General features: G+C 38.4%; 2 protein-coding genes across 2 annotated transcripts in view; one reads left to right on the top strand and one right to left on the bottom strand.

Annotated features, from left to right (window-relative positions):
- Positions 1-22,658, bottom strand: part of cbsa (cystathionine beta-synthase a) — a gene marked incomplete at its 3' end in the record, with an annotated part of 356,940 nt that overhangs the window by 297,133 nt on the left and 37,149 nt on the right. The gene's annotated exons all lie outside the window — the stretch shown is intronic.
- LOC311285957 (serine/threonine-protein kinase SIK2-like) lies at positions 14,547-21,959 on the top strand. Its single transcript, XM_084401871.1, has 11 exons — positions 14,547-14,744; positions 14,932-15,048; positions 16,048-16,111; positions 16,218-16,379; positions 17,007-17,131; positions 17,239-17,362; positions 17,571-17,794; positions 19,242-19,590; positions 19,737-19,988; positions 20,081-20,288; positions 21,377-21,959. The coding sequence occupies exons 1-11, from the start codon at positions 14,604-14,606 to the stop codon at positions 21,711-21,713; spliced, it is 2,103 nt and encodes a 700-aa protein (XP_084257997.1). The 5' UTR covers positions 14,547-14,603; the 3' UTR covers positions 21,714-21,959.

The raw sequence follows: 22,658 nt of genomic DNA, 5'->3' as shown, positions 1-22,658 counted from the left end.
CAATATGTTTCTCAATCTTCAATAAGCTTTACTATAATGTTTACATGGTTTTTGGTTGTGTATTTAATTGTTCATTTTTTAACAGATGGTGACGTTCAAACGCTGTGCGTTCAAACACATTCTGGAAACATGACAAATCAACAGCCTAACAACCTTCCACAACGACGACAGCGTAATATTTCTACAACATTCGGACAGCCATTAATTCAGAACCCTAATCAGCTTAACTTAACAGTTGCCCAGAAGAATGGTGGTACAATAGTTACTACAATCATGGTAGAAAACACAATATATGGTGATGTTAACATCAGTGCGGTGAGTGTCTGATAATTTAAGAAACAGTTGCTTAGTTAAGAAATGTTTTGTGTATGTTATATATATTTATGTATGTGTTAGTCCATAGGGTGTGGAACTTTGCACAACTATTTACACGCATACTGTTTTTGACACATAGTGATTGTGAACATTCCATTTTTTTTTTTTTTGTTCAAATAATACATCTCTTTCATTTTGTGCCGGATGTTAAAAGGTATTTGTTAATAACAATTAAAAACTTTAAATCAACATGAAGCCATAATATTAATAAATAAAATATGGTTAAATTACAGTACAATGACTTCCATAATATTTTTTATTTTATTTACAAAGTTGTGTGTCGTGAGTGAGACCTCGCAAAGATTACACCAATATTAGATTTCTTGTTGCATGGTTGCACTATATGCCAGAAGCTTAGTCATCAACATCTAAACTAAACATTATCATGGTTTAGTTGTATTTTAAAACAATGTTTTTTCTGTTTTTTTCTGATTTTCATTTTTCAGGTCGATATTTGTAGAAATAAGCAAAATACATTTATAAAAACAAGTTAATGGCCTTGTGTCAGAACACAACAGGTCTTTTTATTGTAACTTTGAAAAGTGTAATACAGTATTTGATTTTTACAAATACCGAAACCAATGGGCCTAAGCCGTTGACCCCTGGAGTTATGACTTCTGAAGGCCTCTCATGTGTAGATTCGCTCGTTGAAAATTTTTTATTTTATTAGCTAAAATCATTGTCTGTATTCATAAAATATGTCCTCATGGGTGTAAAATGACCTCTGCCAATGATCTGACTTATCCTCGTAAGCGAAACATTTCTTATCTTTATTTACACGGGGCGGGTAAGTCCAAGGAGGCTTCCGTGTCGTTCCGCCATCTTGAAACACTATAATACCAGAGAGGGACAAAAAGCGCTAGCCTAACTCAACACGTTTCATCATCAACACTACTATAGTCAACAACCAAATTATGCCTTAAAAACGTTTTAAGTATTACATTAAAAAGGTGTAATTGACAAAAATTGTAATTCTGAATTAAGTAATAATTATAACAAAAAGTTGAAATTACAATTATGACTATGCGTCATAATTATGAGATGAAAAGTTTAAATGATGATGTACTAAATTGAAATTATGATAGATAAAGTAAATATTCCATAGTGAAATTTTCTGAATTCTATATAATTGTATTTGTGAAAATGATTCAGTACTGAAACAGCATTTATGAGTTTTTACGTATCTTCTGCTTGTTTCTGCAGTTCGTGTAGGCCTCTAAGACTTGTAGGCCTCTAAGACTATGGATAACTAAAAATGATTATTGAATAACTTGAATTTTGTTGACAATGTAAAAAAAAAAATGTCTTCCCATACCGCGAGTCGAACCCGGGCAGCCTGGATGAAAGCCAGGAATCCTAACCGCTAGACCATATGGGAGGCAATGATACTACCCCGGCAAATTTGAAAGGTTGCACTGCACAGTACATTATAATGTAGGATCATACTTATGCCGAGCCACGGGAGAAGGAATCCTCATCGCCTAAAAGCTAACATTTAATTTATCGGTATGTAAATAAATATCAGGATAGCTTTTCCCCATGTGGAAAGATCTAATGAAGTATGGTCTAAATTACAAGCTTTTTTCATTGCTTGGGTGTGTAAATCATTATATAGCTGGCATAACAGTACAATAACATGTATCGTTAAACTCAATGAAGCGCTATTGGAAGCCATGTTGTCATAGCTTCTTGACACATTACGGCTACCGCAGTTGCAACACGCATTTGAAAAAGCGAGTAGATGGGAGAACCACTAGATGGGAGAAATTCTTTTGGGAGAACTAACTTGTAGTTGGGTCTTTAACAAAAAAAAGCCTCCACAATCGAGGAGGTCAAAGGGCATGCTTCCTGCTATAGATAGTATCATCAAAGTCTATTCATGCGGCCAGCAGACAGATTTTAAACACCGATTTTACACTTCTACATATATTTTGAGTAGATAACCGATAGTATATTCTCAGTAAAGGGTTTCACCCTGTGTGATTCCACACTGATTAAGGATAGTTCGGGGAATACAAGTTAAAAATGATCTTATACGATCGTATACTTATACTTTGAATTATGACTGATACAATTAAATATTCGCTCAAGACCAACTTTACTTATGCCGTGTCAGTGATTTTGCAGATGATACAACTTAGTCTAAATAAGAGCAATGTGGAGTCCTCGGATTTCTTAAAAACAACACAACAACAAAACATTGTGACAAACTTTGACAACATGTTGTATGGACAAAAGATCTAAGATGACCAAGCACAGTTTTTCAACAATCAACAACTAAACACTGTTTAGTAAAAATTCTACTTTAGGTTACCGTTAAACAAAATCATTACAGTAATCTTCTAAGAAAATAAATAGAAGATATGATTTTAATAAAACTTTAAAGATTTCTTTTAATTTTAAAATACCTTATTTAAACTTGTATGATTATGCTTTTAAATGAATTTAGTATAAACTCTGGATGTATTCTGTAAAAGGCGTTAGCAGACTAGATTTACTGTGACATTGTCCCCCGAGACTCATCTGGTCTGATACCCTGTTTCCTGAAGCTTCAGATCACACTGTGGTTTATCTCTGAAGGATCTGGGGGTGTAAGGTGTTTTTGTTTATATATTTATTTAGCTAAAACTTTGTTTACATTTTAGTAACATATGTTATTAATAATAATAATTTAATTTAAAATAGAGATTAGTTTATTTTTTAGAACCGTGTGTGTGCACAAAATGATATTAAATGATTTATTTATTTATTTATTTCATTTTGAAAATGTACAAATGTAGTTTTCTGTGTTTAGGTGTACGGTACAAAATTCATTATAGCTATGGAAAGCCCGCACCATAAAAATTGAAACCCCGCATGGACAAAAAAAATGCTGATTGAATCTTTTCATATAAATGAGATTTAAAACGACTAAAAAGTACAGTTTTTCTACAATCTAAAGTTTTTGAACAGACAGACATTGTTTAATAACAATTATACTTTAGGTCACCATTAAACAAAATCATTACAGTAATCTTCAAAAAAATAAATAGAAGATATGAATGTATTCAAACTTTAAAGATTTTATTTAAACAGTCTTTTAATTTTAAAAGATCATATTTAAACTTTTACGATTATGTTTTGAAATAAATTCAGAAAGATGACGGCACGCTAATTTACCGGAACCTGTCACAGACACACACACACACACACACACACACACACACACACACACACACACACACACACACACACACAAACATACCATTTGTCTGGTGCTTCATGAAATCTTCAGTCAGCAGACTTAGATGAATTTTATTTTTATCTAAAACTGAAATTTCAGTAGATTTTTATTTTTTTATATACTTTTAAAGAACAGAATGTTTTTCAACTTTAGTTAAATTAGCAAGATAACCATTTTAATGTATACCCTTTTTTATGTAATAAGATTTTTATTCTTTTGTTTATCAAAAACAATTGGATCAATAAGATATTTATTTTATAAGCATTTAATTATATACTTTTATAAAGAACTGAATGGTTTTCAACTTTAGTTAAATTAGCAAGATAGCTATTTTATTTTATACACTTATAGGCCTAAAGAACGGAATGTTTATGTAATATGATTTTTTTTTTATTCTTTTGTTTATCTAAAACTGAATTAAATGGTTTCAGTAGATTTTTAGTAAGATATTATTGCATATTATTTGTGTGAAATATAAAACATGATTAGGGTAAATCTCTTGTTCTCACTTTCACTGTTACCTCAGGAATGTGGAGGGGGTCATGTCAGAGGACGCACACACACACACACACACACACACACACACACACACACACACACACACACACACACACACACTACTCTGGCTGGAGAGGCATTCAGAAAAAACAGTGTTTTTGTTTTACAACTTTTAATAATGTATTGAATTTAAAAACATTATTACGACTTTTAATAAATGTATTAAATTTAATTTAAAAAAATAAAATAAAATAAAAACAACATTTTATAAAGATATCATTTAAACTTTGAAATAAATTTAGCCCTATTGTCTCATTCTGATCGCTGAATAAACCTAGGAGGAGAGAGAGAGAAACACTGACATTTATGTTATATTATTTTATAATCTTTTCATTTATACTTTAAACGAACGGTATGTTTTTTCAACCTTGGTTAAATTATTTTATAATCTTTTCATTTATACTTTTTAAAGAACAGTATGTTTTCAACTCTTTTTTTTTTTGTGATAGGCTTTAGTATTTAGTCAAATCCTTATTCATTTTATTCTTTTGTTTCTCTAAAACTGAATTAAATGGTTTCAGTAGATGTTTGCTAAGATATTATTGTATATCATTTGTGTGAAATATAAAACATGATTAGGGACAACTCTCTTTTTTCTCACTTTTGCTGTTACCTCAGGAATGTGGAGGGGATCATATCAGATGCTGACACATTTCCTAACAGCACTTGTGATGCCATATACCCAGACATACACACACACATACACACAAACACATAACTGAACCGGACAACAAATTCAAACTTTCTGTCAAAAACAGATGTCTATCACAAACACAGAAAATACACCCAGCTTGTGTGCACAAGAGATAATGGGTGTGTGACACAGTCTTCAAACTTTCTGTCAAAACCACATGATCTTCGACTAACTAGGACAATAGGGCAAACCATAACAACAACATATGCCGGAAAGACACCGGTAGATAAAACTGTCAAAACACATGATCGAACGGTCAATATGACAATCCATATCCATATCTATACACGCCAGAAAGGGCGGGACAGCTCAACGGTCAACCGGAAGGGCGGTGACCAGATGTCTTATCTGGGGGCGGGACCGGAAGTCATCAATCATTTTGACAGGTGCCGTAGGATAAGTACTACTCCTCTGCATTCTTGTTATGGAGGAGAATAATCTACAGCCAAGTGCAGCAGCCACAGAGGCATTGAGACTCTACAAAAACATTCGGCCTCTGGTTAGAGAACTTTTAAGTTTATAGATGTCACAGTCTATAAAATATGGCATAATTGTAAAAAAAAAAAAAAAATTGTGTGTGTAAACATGAAATGTAATTTTTTCTAGGTTGCAGGTTATATTTGTATACCCTTTAGTTTCAGAATGTAATGTTTTTTTGTTGTTGTTTTTTTTCACCTATACAATAAATGAATCAGTTGATGCAAATAAAACTATTTAAGTGCAACTCCTGCTTCAACAACAGATTATTTAGATTAAGTGTTGGATTTATAAATAAAATAATCATGGAAGAAAAACCTAATTGGAAAACAAAACTGTCCCATATAAATCAGCCCACTAAACTTCTATTAAAAATAATGTAAAATTGTAAAACCAATAGGCAACCATTCTATTCTATTCATAATATTTTTTTAAATGACCCCCATTTTAACTTCATGAACTGGATATAATGTATAATATGAAAACATTACTTTCAATTTATAATGATAATGTAGTACACTATTGTTTACAAAAATGTATTAATCAGTTGATGCAAATAAAACAATTAATGTGCAACAATATTGCTTCAACCATAGATTTAGATTTAGTGTTGGATGTATAAATGGGAAAAAGTGTAAACATGGAATAGAAACCTGACAGGAGAACATAAAACTGTCCCATTCAAACTAACTAAATTTATATTAAATTGACAACCACTCTATTTCATTCCCAGTACTTTTTAAAAGTACTCCTATTTCAACTTCATGAACGGCATATAACATGTAAACATTAAAACATTACCTTGAGTTTATAATGATCATTTAACAACTCATGGACATCTTTTTCTTTTATGCAGGCACTTCAACTTTAACCTTCATATGTCTATGACATATCCATTACCCACACTCCACTGTTTAACACAGAGCAAAACTCTGCCCTAAATTCTGCATAGGTGCTGTAGTTGCCAGTTCCAGGTGCTGTGTACAGGTGTGGGCAATGGGCCTTCTTGAAAACTCACTCATTTCTTTAAATGTTACTTCAATTGTCTTAGAGAGAAATAAATCAGACCCTGTGCAGTATCTGAGAAAAAGACCAAGCTCCTTCTGGTCTCTCTCCCTAATGAATCGTAAGAGATGATTTGATACGATTATTTCAGACTGGGACATTGATTGTTGGAACTTAATGGATTTTGCCACATTTCTTGCCTTTGGTTGGAGATTTTCAGTTATCTTGTCCAGATTTTCAGCAGTCATGGTTTCCCCAATAGATCGCAGAATGGGTTTCCAGCATTTTATTATGTAGGCTGGTTGTTGCACCATCTCTTTATGTGCAATTTCTTCCAGTATTTTCTGGAGATTGTTTTCATTAGGTAGCACTGTGCAGCTGTGACTGCTGAGAACACTGAGTACTTCATCCATGTCAGCACTTTGGAAGTCTTGGAGCACTTCACTTAAAACATCCTTCTCTGTTGGACTTATGTAATTGAAAAACACCTCCATTAGACTGGTTTCTGGTGAAGGAAGGGACAGTGCTTCTTTTAGAAAAGGAGGTGCCAGCTGAATTGGCAAGTAACCAAAGCGCAGCCATCCAATGGCAAAAATACGTGCAACAGCTTCCCACTCGCTTTCTTGGTAAGTGTGATGCAGAGTAGGTATTGTAAGTTGTTCCACAAGTTCTTGTTGCAAAAAATGTGTCCCAGAATTCAGTAATACAGTCCTGGAACACTCCTTCGCCTGGATCCTGGATTCCAGCTTCCTCCTCACCATTTTCGAGTACCCGTTTAAATTTGACATTTGCAAGCAGAATGTTATTGTCTGAGAAAGCTTGAATCATATCACTTACACAGTGAACTCTGCGAATAATAACTGTTTCACTTTCAGTCACATGTCTCGGATTTTCAAAGAACGAGTCATAAGCCGCTTTCCGACCGGAGGAACCTTTTCACAGTTCCTAGAACTATTGGCTAAAGTACCCGGATGTCGGCGTGTTCGCACTGCAGGAACTAGGAACGATTTTAGTTCTAGGAACTCCATTTGGAGGAACTAATTTAGGTCCTACTTCAGAGTAGGGTCTAAACCAGCACTATAGGAACTACCCGTGACGTTAGTGTACGCTGATGACCGAACGCACGCGGAACACCAGCACCCACCATTTTTAAAACAGCTAGAATGTAAACACACAGATTATAGCCTATATATTTACTCCATAAACTAACTATACAAACATGGAAAACAGTGAAAGATGGGTCTCTAAACCTTTATGCTGAAGAGAAAATCCAACGCAACTTTGAGGGGACCAAGTCAAACATGATTATGTTTATCTGCCCAGCTAGCAACACTGGACATCAACCACACGGCGTAGGCTAATAACCTTTTTTTCATATACTGTCTACTTTCTATAACAGTTGTATCTAATAACATATTAAACAGTACTGTTAGACAGATCGCTAACTAATAAACACAGAGAATGCGAGCATTGTTTGCTCTGGCATTCTCAGCGCCGCCAAAATAAAGGTTCGTCGCGCCGTCAAAATAAAAGTCACCGTGCTTGCGTCACTCCCTTACCCCTCCTACCAGTTCATATGGCCACTTGGTCAGTGCGAACGCAAACAGCAAAACTGAGTTTGGGGGAGAGTAGTTCTTAGAACTGTTTAGAAGTGGACAGTTCCTAGAACTAAGTTCCTGTAACTACTTGGTCGGAAAGCGGCTATTGTTCGTTGGCTCCTGGGAATCAGTTGCCTGTGGTGGATCTTGTGGCACTTCTGACACCATTCCTTCAGCATCTGTAACTTCATAGAATGTGCTACCTGGAATGAAGACTGAATCTGACTCAGATGGAACTGTTTCCAGTATTGTTGCAACAAATATTTCGTTCCCCACATAATCAACATGTACAGGTGAATACACAAGTGTGTCAGAAACCATGTCAAAAGATGTGTTCACATCATTACCCAGGAACACCACTTCATCATCAGAAGACGGGAGTACATCATCATTGGAGCTTACAGGCGTAGAAGGAGGGGAATGCAAAGTTTGAATTCTGGTCTGATTGTTACATCCTGAAGTACATGGAGTTACGTCTGGCGTGGAAGTAAGCCGGGGTCTCTTTAGAGTCAGATTCCTGTCAGTTTCATCACTCTGATCAGAGTCCTGATCTCTCAGTCTTGTGCACACATACAGTCTAAGAATTTTGTAATGTGCTGCCTCGTACAAGCCGCCAACTGTCTGATCTTTTTTGAGTGGTTCTTCAGACCCACTGACACAAACCATAAAGTTGAAATCGTCAGCATTCCCTTTTGCTGATTCACCATCAGGGAAAAAAAGTTTTCTCCCGATATCCAGAACATTTGACACAGTGTCTTCTTTTTTAACAACAATTTCTCGTGTTCCACCACCTTTGGGTCTTCTAACTTGTTTGTAACTGCCATCTTGGTAGCTCATCCAGCCAAGCTCAATTTTCTTGTCTTGCTTTCAATAATTTATTATTGCCAATTCCATACTTTTTTTTCTGATTTTGAATTGCTGGTAGTTTCATTTTTTCTCTTATTTGGTTAATCAATTTCTGTTTTCTGTCTTCATTCCCATGATCCTCTGCATTTATCGGCATCCAGTTCTTTGCAAAGACCCTGTCGCCATATCGAGGAATATACTTAGACAGTTCCTCTTCATTCATAAGTCTGGCAACAGCAGGATCAATCTGAAACACATCATCATAATATGCTTTTAGTATGCGTTTAGTTTTAGGTGTTAAAGTGTAAAAGGACTAAAGAAGTTATCTGAGCCGCAATTCCGCATATTTATATTTTATATTTTTATATATATATATATATTCATATAATATAAATATAAAATTAGTATTTGCACCCCAAAAAATGTTGTATGCACAAGGAGTCTGACAGCCTTTGTGTTTAAAACACTCCTAGTGCATACAAAAATGTCACTGGATTATAACAATTAGCCTAATAGCAAAAGGAATGTTTGGAAATGTAAACTGATATTTCTTGCTGACACTGTGTGACACACTACAGCAAAAGATATAAATAAAGGTCAGTCCTATATTCATAATAAATAAAAAATCCGTTTGAATTCCCGCTGCAATATCTTGTCCTTTTAACAGTTAAGCGGTTTTCCCGTGCCTATAGTCAACTGTCAGTTGCGTGACAGGATTCTCCGTGATCACAAGTTTGAGTCATTTCAATGTGTCTTCTCTACTGACAGACTCACTCATAAAGACAGTCTTTTCCGCCATCTATTGGAGAAATAATGTATGTAACTTCTGTTGCTGTTTACGGTCAGGGACTATTTGTTCCAGCGGAAGGAAGGCTTTTAGTGATTTTACTTCATGAAAGTTGCATAGATACATATTTTTTCAGCTTTAATATTTGTATTGTGAGATAACCGTTTTATAAAAGTAATAAGGTACTCGAGGCTAGTGCTGTATCGTGAATAAGTCACGGCTGAAGGGGTTGCAGGGTTATCTAATGTTAGGGGTTATCTAACAACGCCCTCAGCCGTGACTTATAAATAAAGATGACTTAACTTGAAGAAGTAACTTAATTGATTCGCAAATCCGACATTACTGGATACGTGTTGTGTATTCGTCCCGCTTATAAGGCATGCCTATTAGTTTTCAAAACAGGTGCAATCAAGGCGACCATTTCAATAACCATTAACAGAAGTTATAGCACAAGTAAACCACATGTTAATCTAGCAAGTGACATACCTTATCTTCCTCCATGTTTACCAGGTTCTCCTCTGGGACACCTCTCTCTCTCAAAGCAGTTATAAAATCCATCTCTTCTTCGGGCAAAGACGCCAGCTCGCACATAGGCTACATGATATACACAACATTCAGAAGGAGCGAGATTTTCTCGCGAATCGCGATACACGTGACGTTGTGAGAAAACGTACTCGGTTACTAACGTAAGTATCTTACGCTAGGGGAAAATCCCTTTTCCGCGAGATATTGAAGCCAAAAAATTATCCTTAATTTTGTATTATTGTAAAACGCGTTGCGGCAGCATACAGACATAGGCAAGACGGCTCGCGTGCCTATTGGCTGTTCTGCGGCAACTGCAGCAGCCTATTGAGCAAGGCCTAGCGGCCCGCTGCGTCACGTCCCGCCGGAAACGGGCGTGGCTTAGGCCTATAAATCCGGCTCGCAGGCAGCTGATATCTGGTTTTTCATCGCCGAAACGAACCAGAGCGTGTGCATGCACGGCAAGATATGCAGTACTCGTTCCCTCTTCTAGAGAGAACCGAGGTTACATTAGTAACCGAGTACGTTCTTTTACGAGAGGTCTCTCGTACTGCATATAGTGTAGGTCCTCAGTAAGTATCTTACGCTAGGGGACCCAATGTAAGACGCCGTGCGTGCTGGGATCTGACACCAAAGACCCAAGGGCGAAAGCCCGGGGTTCATATAGTGCACAGTCACCAAGGGAACTCACAGGGAGTCCGGGAAGAGGGAGGGGCAGAGCCACGCTCTTCCACATATAGCAGCGTCCCTCAGACGCAAAATTACATCATACAGACAGGGCGGAGTTTGGCCTGAACTGATGGAAAATTGTGGGTCTTATTCAATTTGCCCATAACATTTTATGGTCTATCAGCGAGCAGTGCTCAGCAGACACAGTATTCTGAACCGATAGCATCAGAACAGACAGTACTGGTTTATTTAGACCGACAACAGCCTGGCCTGCAAGGCGGGAACCTCTAGGTTATAAACCCTTATAAATGTAGACGGGGAGACCACTCGCCTGTCGGAACATTGTTCCTGGACAGTCTGTCCGGTCTTACGTTTAGGAGCCCTGGCACGTGCACTGCTCTCAGCGAGCCCACACCAGGAGGCGTTCTGTCAGCCTGTGCAGGTTTCGGGACCTGAGGCCGCCCTGGCGATTTATGTAGGACACCACTGACATGTTGTCCGAGCGGACCAGGACGTGGTGTCCTCTTATTTGGGGACAAAAACGCATTAGCGCGTTGTCTACTGCCAACATTTCGAGGCAGTTTATGTGCAGAAGCTTCTCCCGTCTGACCATTGAATCTGCGCGAGGATGTTTCTGGTCGTGAGCATTCTGAACTGTTGCTTCGCAAGCACTCTGTTCAGTTGCCTTAGATCTAGTATGGGTCTGAGACCCCCATCTTTTTTCGGTACCAGGAAGTATCTGCTGTATAGCCCTCCTTCGCTCTGAGCTTGAGATAAAGGCTCTATGGCCCCTTTGCTCAACAGTTTAAAAATTTTGGCTCGAAGTAGGTGTGCTACTTCTGTTTTTACCGTAGTTTCGACGCGCGTCGCATAGCGGCGAGGGCGTCGGCGAAACTGTAGCGAATAGCCTCTTTCTATAATGTCTAGCACCCACTTCGAAACCCTGGGTAGCCTTGCCCATGCATCTGCACGAATGGCTAGGGGTTGAATGCGGAGCGCGCTCTGGTCGCTCAGCGACAGAGGGGCTTCGGTGTGCTGCAACATAAGCGTCGCACTTATGACATCCGAGGCAGGGGGCGCGCTGATAACAGCGGGCAGATTGCCCGTGCTCGACTCCTCTGCTGTGGTCAATCGAGAGGGGGAGGGCTGGGCGAGTCCCGTAGGACCTGTCATGTCTATGTGTGAATGTGGGCGCGGGATAGCGGGCACATTTACAACACTGAGAGCATTGTCCGCCTGGGCAGAGCGAATGCACATTGGTTTAGTTTTTTCAGAAACCTTGAGACATGCAGAACGTAGTGTTTGTGGGCACTGGGCAGTGGGCACATTTACCACGTTTAATGCGCAATCGATCTGGGTCGATTTCATGTGCACGAGCCCTGTGTGACGGGCTGTGTTTGAGCACTATGGGCAGTGGGCATTTTGTCTACACTCATAACACCATCGGCCGTGGCCAGGACACCAGAAAATACACTCTTATGGGATTTATCTGGGTAGCCGTAAAAGCGGCGTTTGTGTGCAGGCAAGCGGGCTGTGTCGCCGACTTGTTTACTGCAGAATACACTGGAACAGTCGCATTTACTGGGACTGAACGAGCAAGAAGTTGCCATAGAAACAGAGAGCGTCAACATGCTGGCGTTTGTTTGCAGGCGTGCGTGTATTACAACAGGCTCGTTCACTGCAATATTGACATTTCCAGTCGCCTGAACTTCAGAGGGGAATGAGAAATCGGTCGGTCCGGCCGCAGCGGGACTAGAAACACTCTCTTTTCTCCTTTCGCCAGTGACGCACGGGAACCATAGAAACGGTGTTTGGGTGCAGGCGAGCGGGTTGTACAACGCGCTTGTTGGCTGCAAAGTGCACATCTGCAGTCGCCTTTCAGGGAACTGACAGAGCGAAGCATTGGCGGCATAATATATCTGCCGTTAGACCGGGATTCGAACACCGGTCTCTCGTGCGAAAAACCTAAGATTCCGCCACTGAGTTTTTCTACAGGGGGGGAACACAAAGGCTTTCAGATGCACGAGCATATAAGAGAGCGTCAACATGTTTTCTTCGGCGTTTGCTTGCAGGCGTGCGTGTATTATAACAGGCTCGTTTGCTGCAATATTGATATTTCCAGTCGCCTGATCAGGGAACTGAGAAATGTGTGAGAAATTGAGGTCAGTCCGGCCTCGGCAGGACTAAAAACTCTATTTTCTCCTTTCACCGGTGAGTGACGCGTAAATGGGGCGCAGGGGCAGGGTAGCTTTCTTAACGTAAAGAAAAACTAACCCCGACCGTCCGCTTCCAGCCTCCCTTGTGAACGGCGCAGTTTGCGCGGCTCGAACAGAGGGAGAGAGAAAGCTAGCTCCGTGACCGTCCGCTCCTGACATCCCCTGTGAACGGCGCGGTTTGCGCGGCTCGAACAGAGGGAGAGCAGGTATCATCCCCCAAGCAGGCAAGGCAAGCGGGCGAACCGGCGAGCTTTGCGGGTTGGGGGGTGCGGAGGAGCAGTCTCGGAGAAGGATGCCAGGTGAGTCCTCAGAGTCACCATAGGCAGAAACTGGCTCGCAGTGAGGGCAGTCACCGTCAGCGAGCGCGAGAACTGCGTGATCCTCAGGAAAGGGGCGTCTTGAAAAAGACGCCCGGCTCTTTTAGTGCAATGAGAGTGTGTGTCGTGGCGGCGAGCGCACACACACATACACAAAGCACAGTAGCAGAGAAAGGATATAACGCCAGATAGCGCAGCAGGAAGGCGACTGAAGGCGGCGCGGCCAGCGGCTTCAGAGTGTCGACTCGTCCCGCTGAAAAGCTTCTTCAGATGGCGCGGCTTCTCTCCGGATCCAGCGATGCGAGAGCTTCGCTGAAGAGATGAAAAATCAGATATCAGCTGCCTGCGAGCCGGATTTATAGGCCTAAGCCACGCCCGTTTCGGCGGGACGTGACACAGCGGGCGCGAAGCACCCTCATTGGGTCTGACGTCACGCTAGGCCTCGCTCGATAGGCTGCTGCAGTTGCCGCAGAACAGCCAATAGGCACGCGAGCCGTCTTGCCTATGTCTGTATGCTGCCGCAACGCGTTTTACAATAATACAAAATTAAGGATAATTTTTTGGCTTCAATATCTCGCGGAAAAGGGATTTTCCCCTAGCGTAAGATACTTACGCAGTACGAGAGACCTCTTGTAAGAGAACGGTTTTATGTCGTGATCACGAGAAAATTAAGTCGTGATCACGAGAAAACAACTTTTGTTATCACGAGAAAATTAAGTCGTGATCACGAGAAAACAAGATAGAAAAAAATAGCAATCCATGGCCTCTAGGGCTTCCGTATTATGACACACTTGAATAAACTTTCTCTCTTTTTTTTGGAAGGGCGTATCTGAAACTCAGTAAACAGGGCAGGGAGGAGGCTTATTATCTGTCCAATAATTATTCTAGTGTTACACCCGTTAATCCATAGACAGTATGCGTTAATCGAAGTAACTGTCTGGAAACTTTTGCAATCCAGTGTACATGCTGTGTTAAGTTGCTGGGCAACATGACATTTCGTTTCAGCTCTCTGACGCAAAAGTGACGTTAATAAAGTAAGAATGAGTTTGCAATGGTATGTTTGATGTGGAGGCTAAACCGATTTTACTGACTTCATGACAGCCCAGCGCGAGACGACTACTCTGACTGCTCGTGAGATAAACAAGAAAATGATTGGATTGATAATTTAATAAAAAGGTTGTGTGACCGCAAATGTTATAGGCTATTGTAGGCTGTGTAAACACTTTTTATTTCAGTATGTAATGCGTGTATAGCCTACTTAGGAAATTATGTGATTACAGTTTACCTTATCTTGATCACTGGCCTCCTTTATCACAATGGTGATTTTGTCGGAGGGAAAGGCAGCGAGGCAGTCCGGGAGACCACTGCAAGTGGGTTTTTACGAGATCATCAAGACAATAGGCAAAGGAAACTTTGCTGTGGTAAAACTAGCTAGACACGAAGTCACCAAAACAGAGGTAGGCCTATGTTGTGCTTTTTGTTATTACTTAAAGTCGTTTCACCTGCAATGTACAAATATATTAGCGAAATATAAGGGGAATTATTGCTAATTTCATGTTAAATAATTTTTTTTTTTTTTTTTTTTTTTTTTTACCTCTGGGCACCTCTTTCACTAAATATTCTCTGGTTGTTGTACTTTAACAGGTTGCCATAAAAATCATTGATAAAACTCGACTGGATGAATCTGATTTAGAGAAGATTAACCGGGAAGTTAAAATCATGAAGCTTTTGAAGCACCCATACATAATCAAGCTTTACCAGGTGTGTGCGTGTGTGTGCTTGTGTTATTCAATAATTATGGTTGATTGATACACATATATTATAGGCCTATATTAATTTATTAGGCACAATATGTGTTGATAGACCTTTGTCAATAATAGTAATAGGCCTACTCTTAATGATCCATGTTCACTTGAAATAAGAGTTTAATATTTCATACTATGTCTTATATTGTCCTCCTATATCTCAACACCTAATAATCAATTCACATTTATTTGTATAGCGCTTTTCACAATACACATCATTTCAAAGCATTTTTACAGAAAATGCACGAGTCCACATTACAATTTAGAGAGATCTGTTTTTAGATGCTGTCTAAGTTATATATTTCGTAAATGTACAACAAATTCACAGTTAGCTAAAAATTTATTTAAACAATGTAATAATTTAAGGCAGATACAATGAGCTCATAGCAAAATGAAGTAATGAATACTTGTTTGTTTGATATCAACTGATATCTACCAACTATAAGCTTTGATTTTTCACTTCATAAGTTTAAGATGGCTGAAAGCCAGTTTACAGTGAGTTTATTCTAATGCACCACGACTTTCCCATAGCTGCTACTTCCTCTCTTTACTGCTCTCTCAGGAGTATGTGAAAGGGGGAAAATAATGACCTCACAATGGAAAGGTCATGATACAACTGCTTCTCAATAATTATTTAATGTTGATGTTCCAAGTCCATATAGACGCATGACAAAACGGGGGAAAAACTGAGCCATGTTCTAGAAAAATAAAAATAAAACTGAGTTGAAATTAAATTAGACAGAAAATTCACATGTAATTAGATGTTGAGATATCATTTGTTTAGGCATTTAGCCTTTTTAATCAAGCAGGATTCCAATTTGTGTTCCCTGAGAAGCAGCTCTTTTGTGTCATCACTTTATTTATGAAGATCTATGTAAAAAAAAAAAATATATATATATATATATATATATATACTGCTTGTCACTAGTATGAAGAATTTGTTTGTATAATGTAGGTTATGGAGACCAAAGACATGCTGTATATTGTGACAGAGTATGCCAAAAATGGAGAGATGTTTGGTAAAGAGAATCTTTTAATTACCTTCAAATCTGTATTTTTTTAGGCTTTTATGTCATTGCCTCTCATGCTGGTAACTAATACAGCTATTATCTTTCTCTTTCAAAGATTATCTTACCTCAGTTGGTCATCTAAGTGAAGCAGAAGCTCGTAGGAAGTTCTGGCAACTCCTTGATGCTGTAGAATATTGTCACAAGCATCAAATTGTACACAGACACCTGAAAGCAGAAAATTTACTCCTGGACGGTAACATGAATATAAAACTGGCAGGTAAGAAAGATCATGTAGCCTACCTCTATTTTCATCCATCCATCCATCCATCCATCCATCCATTTTCCAAACCACTTATCCTCTGTAAGGTTGTGAGTCGTAAAAATATGATTGCATGTAAAAATTATGACAATCAAACAAAAAGTAAATTAATCCATTGACCATTGCCATATTTATATCCATTTCCAAATGCAGTGGTTCTCCCCGTTCCTCGCGCCACCCCAAACATTTATGAATTTACTATATGGGCTACACATGCATACTGAATGAAAGTATGGTAATGTTTATTGTATTTATTTACAGAAGTATATTATATCGTACCTCAAACTTCTCTAATAAGCGCTACTGGAGTCTGTGTGTGATGACGTTGCAGGCAGTGGCGTAGCGCAAATCCGCAAACTAACATTCCCAAGTGAAGTGAAGTTCAAGTAGTAGGGAGTAGTGAACAATGCATATAGGACACAAAATATGCAGAGCGGAAGGAGTTGGGTGCTGCAGGACCGGGATTGAGAAGCACTGCACTAATGAGAGTGTGAAAAGTGTTGTAAGAGACCTTATTGTTATCAAAAGTACCTAATTTAGAGACATCTAATGGCTAATGTACAGTATCTCTTTGCATTTCTTCAGACTTTGGTTTTGGGAACTTCTATCAGCCTGGTAAATCTTTGTCCACCTGGTGTGGGAGTCCTCCCTATGCCGCCCCAGAAGTCTTTGAGGGGAAGGAATATGAGGGACCACCCTTGGATATCTGGGTAAGATCTTCAGCTTTTTTATAACTGTTCTGACCCTCTGAAAATTTCCAGAATGTCCTCTTTGACATTAAGGAAACATCTGAAATGTGTCTCTGACTGCTTCTTAGAGTCTGGGAGTATTGTTGTATGTATTGGTTTGTGGCACACTACCTTTTGATGGCACCACTCTCCTTGCCTTAAGAAGAAGAGTCACTGACGGACGCTTCAGAGTGCCCTTCTTCATGTCACAGGGTAAGCCTCAATATAGAAGGTTCCTCATATACTCTATATAGAGGGGCATACAACATTTACATATATAGTTCCAGCACCATTCTCATGGTCGTCTTAACTGTGCATTAATTTTCTATATTTTAGTTGGACTCTTTTCTCATGGACTGGTGTGCTGAAATCTGGTGTCTTTAGCCCTTCTTTCATCCTTGCTCTTTTCATCGTTCTACAGACTGTGAAAGCCTTATACGGAGGATGTTGGCTGTTGAACCTACCAAGAGATTCAGTGTGGCACAAATCAAACAACATCGTTGGATGCAGGCTGATCCCTCTGCTATATGCCATTCCCCTTTACACTTTTCCTGTCTTGAGACTCATCTCCAACAAGTGACTTACAATGAAGCAGTTCTGAGTATTATGCAGACAGTGGGCATTGACAGGAAGAGAACCATAGAGGTGAGGAGCCCAGAGATCAAGGTCTGTGTGGGAAAAATACACCTTAATTCACCTTAAAAAAAAAAAAACTTCTGTCATTATTTACTCACCCTCATGTCATTCTGTGAAACAAAAACGAAGATATTTTGAGGAATGTTGGTAACCAAATGAAATTACTATTGACTTCTATTATATGGTGAAAAAACACACTGAGACCTTTCTCAAAAATTTATTTTATTTTCCACAGAAAAAAGTTAGACATGTTTGAAATGACATGAGGGTCATTAGATTATGACAGAATTGACCATTCCTTCAAGTCTAAACAGGGTTCCCACGGGTCCTTGAAATCCTTGAAAGTTTGAGAATCTGAAAAATTCAAGGCACTGGAAAGTTTTTGAAAATAAACATACATAGATACAGGTCATTGAAAGTGCTTGAATTTATTTTGTGTAATAAGTTTTCTGGAAAAAAAATCCATATTATTTGTATTTTATTTATAAATATTTATATTATATTATTTATATTATAATATAAATATTTATATTAATATTTTGCCAACACTTCATGGCCTTACATGCATACTAGCTTGCTTGATTTACGTTAGTTACGCGCATTTACGTGTTATGTTAAGTGTTTCCCGCATGAGGTACTTTGTGTTGTACGTTGCCATGATGTTCACATGCGCACAAAACTACTACGATGGTACCTCAACGTTTGTTGTTGGATGCAACAAATGTGTCCCCACATTAAAAGTCAATTTGAGGGTATTGGACCTGGAAAGTCCTTGAATTTAAAGTTAACCAAGGTGTGGGAACCCTGTCTAAATTAGGGGTCTCCAACCCTTCTACTGGGTGTGTTTGAAATCGCCCCCTATACTCTCATTCACTATTCCCTACATTACTCCACATATAGTCCCCATGAAGGAGTGAATGACAACGAGTGAGCAAATTCGGACACTGAGTGCACCGGAAGAGCTGCAGCTTTTGCATAATTTGTGCTTGCTGTTTAATAATCTTTTGAAACTAAGCAAACTGGCAGCTCTAGTAGTAATGAAAATATTTATCTTGAACTCTGTCATGGAAACTAGCATGTATAAACCTTACTTAAACAATTTAATAATCAATTAAAAAGGAATTTATACCTGTATCATGTAATGCTTTTAGTACCAGTCTGATTTTTGTGAAGTCAGACTCGTAGACCTTGGTTAAGCTTGGCTTTGTCCTGCATGCATATATATTAATTCGACTAAAATACCTTGGCATTGTGCGTTTGCTCTAAATACAGATGTGACATGATACAAGTATTTAATCCTTCAAATATTGGGATACACATTCATTGTGTCATTTGTACTGGGACAGACAGATGAAGACTAGTAGCTCAACACTATACAGTAGCTTGATTATAACATGTATACGCATGTACTTACCGAGCATCACTTTATTCACTAAAAACATTCCTCTGTATTCAGTCTCTTCAGAACAGTAGCTTCAACCATTTTTCTGCTATCTACTGCCTGCTGTTAGAAAGAGTGATGAAGCGTCAAGCACTGCAACAAAACTGGCTGAAAGTTCCGGGTCACAACCCTTCAGCAACAATGCTGCCTTTGGAGGACGATCTTAGCACACTAGAGTACACATGCTCTGCTTCTGCTACCTGCCAGCTGGAGACTACAGGATATCAAAAGTCACAGCCTGGGGATCTAAAAAAGAGGGAGGAGGACGATCAGTCCGTGATCAATCCTTCTTTGGGGTTCAGAAAATCACAGAGACACACGCCCTCAAATGCCTGTGCCTCCCAGAACTTTTCCTGGTTACCAAGTAAGTTTGAAGGAATCTCTATAGATATTTCATTCATTATGATTAGTCAATTTATACTGGCTACAAGTACTGTGACACATTGATATTAAAGTGTTGCAGAGTGTGTCTGACTCTATTTTATTGGTATTCCCTGTCCCTTGCTTTAGGTATAGTCAAAGATCGTGTAGATGGTGCCACCTCAAACTGCTGCCTCAGGTCCATTCCCTCTGCTTCTTCTAGTTCTTCTTTCACCACCCTCTGCACCCCATTAGAGATGGGCACTGACACCAATGGCCGCATGACTCAGATATTACTAGGGAATTGCGGCACTCACTCATCCACCCTTGGGCACCAGAGTTGTCTGCCCTTACCCAGCTTTCCGGAGGGAAGGAGATCCTCAGATACCTCTCTTATACAAGGTCAGGGAAACAGTACACTGTGTACAGAGCAAATTATATCCTTGTTAAAGTAAACAATATGAATTAAACAATATTTCCTCTTTTTTTGTTAGGTGTGAAGGCTTTCCCAACTTTTTTGAGAAAGAATGCCTGTATTAAGGGCCAGCTGAGTTGGAGTAAACTTAAGGTGCCTGTGCGACACGCGTGGATCCTTGACAACAGTCCTCAAAGCGGTAGTGCATCTGCAGTTTTAACAAGCCCCCCATGCTCTCCAATGGCACTCCACAGTGGTGTCCAGGAGAATGTTTTAAAAAATAAAAGGTGAAGATAATTCAGTGATTAATGATTTTCCCTTGTTAAAAAAATAAGAAGACCAAAGGGCTTAATTGTATTGGATGTGCACTTATGTATTAAAAAGTATATTTTTAAAAACCTGTACTTGCAGATAATATAATATTAATGAAATAAAAGGCCCCTTTTATGATAATGGTTCTTAACACACTTAAGTACACTTTTAAAAAGTAGACTTTGTACTAATGCCAAATTAAAAGTTTTACTTTAAAGTACATTTTAAATCATTGTTTTAACAATTTTTTGTCATGCTTTAAAGCAGTGGTTCTCAACTCCAGTCCTCGTGACCCACTGCTCTGCACATTTTGTATGTCTCCCTTATTTAACACACCTGAACCAGATCATCAGCTCATTAGGAGAGACTCCATGAACTGAACTGAGTGTGTCAGATAAGAGAGACATACAAAATGTGCAGAGCAGTGGGTCACGAGGACTGGAGTTGAGAACCACTGCTTTAAAGAATTACACTTATGATGTGTTGACTAACATATTAAAGCACCTGTAAAATAATTGATTCTAATTTTAACTGTAGTTATTCAATATTACATTTGAAGTTAATATATTTGAATTGTACTAAATTGCAACTGTATCATTAGCAATGTGTAAATACAAACATTTTCAAATACATGACATAGCCTACAAGTTTCAGTAGAAATTTTAATTATATTTTAGTTTACCATAAAAACTTGTCAGTACTTTCAGCAGTATACTTATATTTCAAAGACGATAGAAGTAATTATGAAAAGATAAACTGTAAAGATGTACTTAAGTCCTTCTTTAGTGAGTCAAAAAAGCACCCTTAAGTGCATTTAATATAAATGTAAAATATTATATATTTTAATTTAATTGGGAATAAGAAATGAAGTGTCCAAAACATTACTTAAGTTTTCTTTTAAAGTACATTACTTCTCTAACAAGTAACTTCTCTTTCAGTTGGTGTATTTGTTTTTCACAAGGGTACTTTCAGCTATTACCTCATAGAAGGCATTACAAATGTATTTGTAAATTTCAAACAGCTGAAATCAAATACCTATAGCCTCTTTATTTTTGTATTTTAGGATGGTTCCCTTTCAATGCCATCAGAGCCAGCAGCAGCTTCTCCTCCCAGTGGCCTCTACTTCTTATGTTCCATTGAAAAAAACCACACGCCTAGATTCACAGAGCTTTTTCACGCCACCTCTTCCCCCACAGTATCAGAGGAAACCCAAAAGTCTCTCCGCCTGCTTGCTCCCACCGCAGTCAGCTCCTCGCCACTCTCAATTTTCTCTCTCCTCTTCCTCCATTGTGGAACCAGCCGCAAAGCTTCTTGAAACTCGACTGCAGATTACTCCACAATCTCAGTCTCTGCCTCAGGCTGGGATTTACATTGGCATTGTATTACCCTCAGTTAAGTGACCCTGATTTTATCCAGGACCTTTATAAATAAAATAAAATATAGTTTAGTTTTTGTCACAATTGAGAGTTTAAGAGTGAGTGAATTGACCTGACTAATAAATAAATTACTAACTAATAAACAATTGCTGTGTTTGTAAAGAGGTGAATAGTTTTGAGACATCATATTGCATTGTTGTCATGATTGTAGTTGCTTAGTTAATGTCCAGAAAGTGGTGTGAATATTAGTATAATAAACAGTTTTCTTGTTGTTGTTTTTGTATTATAATTTATTTGGTACCAAAAATTATTAATAATTGATGACTACTTTAGTTGTGGTTCATACTGTGATTGGTTTAGTTAGAGCTTGACCGTTATTATACAGTAATTTAGGGGGCATTGCTGTTTTTAATAGTGGAATACTATGCATGGGGTTATTAGTTTATTAAAACAGAGATCTGTAATATCTTTTTTATTTTTTATTTAAACCAAATAAATTTCAAATGTTTTTATCACTTGCTTCTTTTAAAAAGTAATTTTAAAAATCACACACTTGCATTATTGGCTTGCATAGGCTATTACCAGTCCATTGAAAAGTGGTAACCTGCGTTGGTATCTAAATTAAATTCCAGTTAATTTAGATGTCATTAGTTAACATTTATACTGTAGGTTACCATACATGTTCCATATTTAAAGATTTAATCTACTGGCAACACAGTTTTACACTAAAAACATACTTAACGTATAGCCCCCATTGAAGGGAAATGCCAATAGTCAATAGAAAATCAATCAGTAGCTCTTATGACAAAGTGCAGATGGCAACGGGTTTAAGAAAGCTTTAGAAAACATTTTGGATTGTTTTCATATACCAGTTCTCACCAGTTCAATAAGAATCTGGATATGTCTTATTTGTAGTTATATTCATCTATGCATCATTCAATTTGTCCACAATAATATAATTTAATTATG

Source organism: Rutilus rutilus, assembly GCF_951802725.1.
Source record: "Rutilus rutilus genome assembly, chromosome: 2".
In the NCBI taxonomy this organism is placed as follows: domain Eukaryota; kingdom Metazoa; phylum Chordata; class Actinopteri; order Cypriniformes; family Leuciscidae; genus Rutilus; species Rutilus rutilus.
Note: the sequence above shows the minus strand (reverse complement) of the source record. Positions and strands in the feature narration are given on the sequence as shown.

What these genes read in the sequence shown, in the direction of transcription:
- LOC311285957 (XM_084401871.1), top strand. Translation starts at nt 14,604, where the DNA reads ATGGTGATTTTGTCGGAGGGAAAGGCAGCGAGGCAGTCCGGGAGACCA. An exon ending in CATGAATATAAAACTGGCAG is followed by an intron (nt 16,380 to 17,006) that starts GTAAGAAAGATC and finishes GCATTTCTTCAG; the next exon opens with ACTTTGGTTTTGGGAACTTC. An exon ending in AATGTTTTAAAAAATAAAAG is followed by an intron (nt 20,289 to 21,376) that starts GTGAAGATAATT and finishes TTTGTATTTTAG; the next exon opens with GATGGTTCCCTTTCAATGCC.